The 6,152-nt window shown below is 34.6% G+C and overlaps 1 protein-coding gene across 2 annotated transcripts in view; it reads right to left on the minus strand.

Moving 5' to 3' along the window:
- LOC121322321 (zinc finger E-box-binding homeobox 2-like) overlaps positions 1 to 2,859 on the minus strand; it is a 76,695-nt gene extending 73,836 nt beyond the window's left edge. For both annotated transcript variants that reach the window (XM_041262134.1, XM_041262133.1), the window contains exon 1: positions 2,783 to 2,859. In XM_041262134.1, coding sequence (XP_041118068.1) covers positions 2,783 to 2,855 — 73 coding nt within the window. In that variant the 5' untranslated portion in view covers positions 2,856 to 2,859. The remainder of the gene's footprint in view (positions 1 to 2,782) is intronic.
- Between the last annotated feature and the right edge of the window lie 3,293 nt (positions 2,860 to 6,152).

The raw sequence follows: 6,152 nt of genomic DNA on the forward strand, positions 1-6,152 counted from the left end.
TCAGTGAAAGTGTTATAAAGTTACAAAGTGAGTCAGGCAGACCCAGATCATCTGACTGAACTCTTTGAAACTGACAAAGTCCCAGTCTTGTTTATTTCTACAGTATGGTTAGCTCTTTGTTAAAAACATATTCTGCCTTATTTTTATTTATTTTTTTGTATTGTCTAACCATTTTCACTCAAAACTCGCTTGTATCGTTTTGTTTACTGTACTCCACTACCTCAGTTTGATAGCTTTTGTTTCAGAGACCTGGTTATTCTGATTTTTACCCCTCAGGGTTATCCTCACAATCTGTTCACTTCGCCACAATTCAGTTTAGTTTCTCTTCTTCCTCACGTTCACTTTCCTCTATTCCGTTCTTTTTTCATGTTCTTTCAATTCAAGGAATTTCTGTATCACTGATAAGCATCGTCATATTTAGTGTTATCAGCAGAGACACACGCTCAGCTCTGACATATTTTCCATGAATCCAGGGAAGAAGAAAAATCCACTCAGCTCAGATAAATCCAGGCGATTCCCAAAGGTAAAGCTATTGGATACATCGCATGACAAGAGGAAAAATGGGGGGGAAAACGGGACCTGTTTCTTAACTGGGCGACTGTAATTCGATATAAAATAACCACAAAGTGCATTAAATCAAATGTATACCCGATCTATAGTTTAAGAAAATCAATGAATACACCACGCGATTCTACTAATAAGTGAAACAACATTTTAAATGCTTTTTTTGTTTTCTTCTCAAAAATAGTTTCTAGGGTAAGGAAGTTCATGAATAACTACACCTTTGTGTTGTGCACCTCTAAAACATAGGCTTGAAAAATATGAAATTAGATAAATAAGATGCGTGGTGTGTCCTACATATATACAACGCATACAGATGATTTTAAAAATGGTATGTAGACTAACAGGAAGTACTACACTGTACATTTATTTTCTTTAGACATCACTGTGTTATTTATTTATTTGTTTATTTATTTTTTGTATATACCACCGACGATTGTTCAGCACAGAATAAAGGCGACTTCACTAAAAGCTTTTGTTATTCAGTGGATCAGCAACGTGCTTCTAGCTACTTGTAAGCAGAAAAGACCCTCAACTACAGACATTGATTTTTATAAAATCAATATCAAGCATTTAATAAAGAAAAGAGGCAAAACAAGACAGGGACTGGAAATATGCCATTTAATTTTCCCGTTTTTTTTTTTTTTTTAAATAAAAAATAAAAAATACTTTGCACATATTAAAGGAGGTCCATTCACTAAAGCCAGGACCAACGTGTACAGTGACCAAATGCAACAGCGAAAACGACTAAATTATAATATAGAAATATGTTATAATCGATAAAGCTAATACTTTAGATAGTTCAATGTGGAAGACAAAACATATTCCCTAACCATTAAACAAGCAGTAAATACTACTAGGACACAAAGAGAAAATCTCAAGTCCACAAACGAACTGTTTCTTTGTAAAATTCCTCAGTCACTCCCACATATGGTTCAACAACTCCACCACCACGTCGTAACACCGTTACACAAAACAGAAATGAAAACAGAAAGAAAATTTAAAAATACCGTTTTTCGCTTTTAAAGTTCGATTACTATTCCACCTCTCTCTACAACTCATTAATGTTTGATATCTGGACTGTTAGAACCCAGTCCACACCAGTCATCATGTCTTCAAAAGTTGTCAGTCCTTAAATTGTACTCTGTTCCATAACAATATTATTCTAAATATAACATATAGACTATTGTAAATATACGTTGAAGAATCACTGTTTTGTAACCGCACCAGATAGGCGACATAGGCGGCATAGGCGACAGTGTAGCCTAAACACCAGCAACACAGTGCGTATTATGACTAAGACTGTAACACAAAACTTTAACTTCACAGAAAATGAAATACACCAATGACTATTTGCAACAACAACAAAAAATGACAGTAACTAATGATTGCCGGATCCCGTAATGAAACCAACTGATGTGATTAAGAATGACCCGTGCTGAGGAGGGGGAGGGGGGGAGGTTGGGGTGTCGTCGGGTACTTAGCCCACTAGCGTTAATGGCCAGCAATCCGGTCCTTATCGTTGGTTTGATAGTTCTATCAAGAAATCTATATTACCAGGTATCTATAAAGTCAATAGTTAAGTTAGTATAATAATAATAATTAATAAATATATTCAATTTTTATGATTTATTATTATTATTATTAATATTATTAAAGCCGATAAATTAATCACTTTATTCAGTGAAATAAGTCATCAGGCAATATATTGGGTTTTTTTTTTTGTGTTTTTTTTTTTTTTTTTTTTTTTTTTTTTTTTTTAATTATTATTATTATTATTATTATTATTATTTATTATTATTATTATTATTATTGGGAATTAAACTACCAGACAGACCCGTTATACTTTAAAGAACTAAACTAGAAACTTTCTAGCTTCCCCTCTTAGTTTTTACACCGCTTGACAGTTTCATTTTTTCTTTTCGAAACTATAATGTAAACTTCTGTTAAGTTACACAGATGTCTTATTAGACCTGGCTAGGAAAAAAAAGATCACTAATGGTTTATCAAAATGACATGAGAGCAGTCATGGATTCATGGGGAGCCCTTAAACACACTTTCTCTGTGACTGCACTCAACTCCCATTGAAACGTTGAAAGGCGAGCGATCCCCTCAGCCAGAGCGAACGTCCTGTAACCCAATGAATGTTTTCTTAACAAAAATCTAAAAGATGTTTGTTTGTTTTTTTATTTTTTTTATTTTTTTGGTGTTTTTTTCTTACCGTTTTTCCTTCTTGGGTTGGCTTGTTTTCGCCTCTTACACCTGGGGCCATCCGCCATGATCTGCTGCTTCATTGATAAGAGTGGATCAGATGGCAGTTCGCATGGACTCGACTCCCTGAATCAGCAGCACGCAGGCTCAATATCTATCAACCAAACACACAGCAACAATGTGGGCACTGGGAGATCCCATTTAAATACAGGGCGCCAAATTTAACTCACAATAAAAAATTAATGCGCACAAAACATTACGTCAATTTTTTTTAAAGAAATGGTAGGTGATGCCTCTCTATTATCTTTCTTCACTTGATCTTCCTTGAAGCTGTGATCAGATGAAAAATAAGGAAAACAGCACAGCACAGACAGGGGGGGGGGGGGGGGGGGGGGGGGGGGGGTTGAGGGGAGAGGGAAAGACACAGAGAATTATACCTTCAATATGAGTCATAATTCACGATGACTGCCGGTGGGGGAATGCACTGTGTTTTACAGTATGTCATTTAGATCCACGGCGTCCTTGGTTCTTCCAATCAGGGCATGATAAGATAGATCGTGTTCTGTACATGTTGCATTACGTCTACGATTGTTTATTTGAAAGGAAGCGTCAAAAGTAAGTGAAACGTGTGGCTATGAAAGGAGGTGGGTTACAGTTTTATCACCTACAAGCTCAGAATGAATATGGTAGCATTTATTATATACACCGTGTATTTGTTGCTGTTTTGTTTTGCATATTTTGATTTATTTTTTTTTTTTTTTTTTTTTTTTTTTTTTTTTTCCGGAAAATAACGATTATATACTGTGTTACTATTCTACAGTTTCTAAGTGACCATTTGAAACGGGAGAACAACTTACGAAGTATTCTGTAAAAAACATGCTACTCAAGGTTATACTGAAGGGTCAATTAAAAATAAGTTAAGGTAAAAAAAAAAAAAATAACAACAAGTAAGGCGTTTAATCCATTTTTGTGGATTTGTGCAAATGACAACTGGTTCTGTTTGATAGGGAGATGAAACAGCAGCTTTAGGAAGCTCTGGCTCGGAGTATTAGTACAAACACATGGCAGTAAAAAGATATAACAAATGTAACCTGTAAAACATTGAAACTTAACCTATTTTCCTCCAAGCAAAAAAAAATACGACCCCCTAGAAGCTAATGTTTGTTATCAATTCATGGGCATAGATTACTGCGCGGAATGAATGTTCTTTGTTTTAGGATGCTGTCACTAATAATGTTTAATGAATGCATGATATATGCATTGCATATTTGCATGGTGCTGTGTTGAATACGATGTAACACTACAGGTATAGTTACAGTTTTCATGGCAACCCCAAATTTTCATAATTCCATTAAAGTAATAATTAGATTTAACATATAGCACATTCCTTGACATGCACTTATCTCGGCACAACATGCAACGTTATAGTGGAACAATGCAAAACCTTTCTACAAGATGCCCCAGCAACACACAAAGTTGACAATGTATATACATCTTAACATAGACAACAACAAGATGAATCAAAAAGAAAACTGATGAAATATTCACCGGCATACAGATATGGAAAAGAAGGCTACACCGGTGTGTCTCAGAGTATGTTATTCAGGAAAAAAATAAAAATAAATAACCATGACACATGTCAGAAAAAATCCAAACACACACACAAAAATATATAACACTAACAACAAGAACAAAACAAAACAAAACAAAACAAAAAACAACAACAACAGCAACACAAGCTCTGGTGTAATCGCTGGAATGCATTAGTATAGAATCTATTTGGTAACGTTCCCACTCCTACAAACTGTTAATTTTTAAGTGAACTAACATATAATATTCATAAACAAAATGTTGTCACCACTCTCACTTCTGTATTCGTTATTTGATCAACTAACTTAACTCTTGACATCTAAAAATGAAACTTGCGAATTTAAACCATGCTTCTGCACGATTGAGAAATACATGTAAAACAAAGTAAACATTTAAATTGGGGAAAGTGACAAAATGATGTATTGATTAATCAGATTTTTATTTAAATAATGCTAATTGTAAAAGAAAAGAAAACATTTAGTCAGAAAAAAAAGATTCAGAAATTGTAAATAATACAATGAATCGCATTTTAAAAGTAACATTGAATGTAATCCAAAAGACGTTTTATTTCGTTGTACCATAAGCACCTTTTTACCTGTGCAGACAGGTAGACAAACTTTATGAAAAAGACACATTTAAAAACAAACAAACAAACAAAAAAAAGCATAGCAATACATGCAACACATTCCTTATAAAACTGTTACCTTTAATAAAAACAAGACTGTACAAAATACACCTACCTGGAATGCTGTCCGTATCTTATAAAATAGTTCAACAGAAGAAATACAACGAAGCAATAGAAATGGTGAATTATGAAGATCCTTGCAAAATGATAATAAGCCTTGGAAAGAGTAGGGAGAAGGACCGTTATTCCTGCTGGGCAGGTTAGGACTGATCTCTTTCAGCCACTCCAGGAAACAACCTGGGACGGACTGACGTGTTACGCCTCTTCTAATGACATTTTTTTTCTTTTTATTTTTCTTTTCTGTAACACAGAGGAGAGACCTTGGAACACGCGCCACCTATCTTCACGGGGAGGGATAATTTGAGGCGCCCAAACGTGAGCATCTTCTGAAAAACGTGATCAAGTTTATTTTTTATTTATTTATTTATTTTATGATCTGAGAGAAATGAACTGAGTCGGATTACCTTGCAATCCAAGCGATAATAATATTTGAAGAAAGTTGGAACACCTCCTCCAGCCCCCAACCTCCACAACCATCACGACAAAGGGATCTAACGGAAACTGTGCTGCAGCAGCTAGCAGACCCTAAGAAACCTCAGGATCAACAAACAGAACGCTGAAATATCTTGTTTCTTGCAAGTGAGCAGCATCAGAAGATCAGTCGTTGCTCAGCCCCGTTATCTGCAGATTCGGATGCTGTCTGTATTTCGGTATGAATCTTATTTCGGCATTCTTCCGTACCTTATTTTAACACATTTTTAAGTTTTAGCTGCACAAAACTTGTATGACTCAAAACCTGTTGTGCTTCAACTCTCATATTGTGTAGACTGGTGTGATGCAGGCAGCACTTCCATTGAATTAATTTTAGTAGCATCTTTCATTTATTGCTGATTATGTTGAAGGTGATCAGGTTTTTTTCAAAGGAATTTACCACAAACAAGTCATGCATTGTAATCCAAAATTGGCAAATGCATAGTGGAGCCGCGTAGTATATATATATATTATTATCCCTTCATATATATTATATATATATATATATATATATATCTAAATATATATATATATATATATAATGTTAATTTTTGACTGTAATATATTAGTTTTC

Source organism: Polyodon spathula, chromosome 10, assembly GCF_017654505.1.
Source record: "Polyodon spathula isolate WHYD16114869_AA chromosome 10, ASM1765450v1, whole genome shotgun sequence".
Classification (NCBI taxonomy): Eukaryota; Metazoa; Chordata; class Actinopteri; order Acipenseriformes; family Polyodontidae; genus Polyodon; species Polyodon spathula.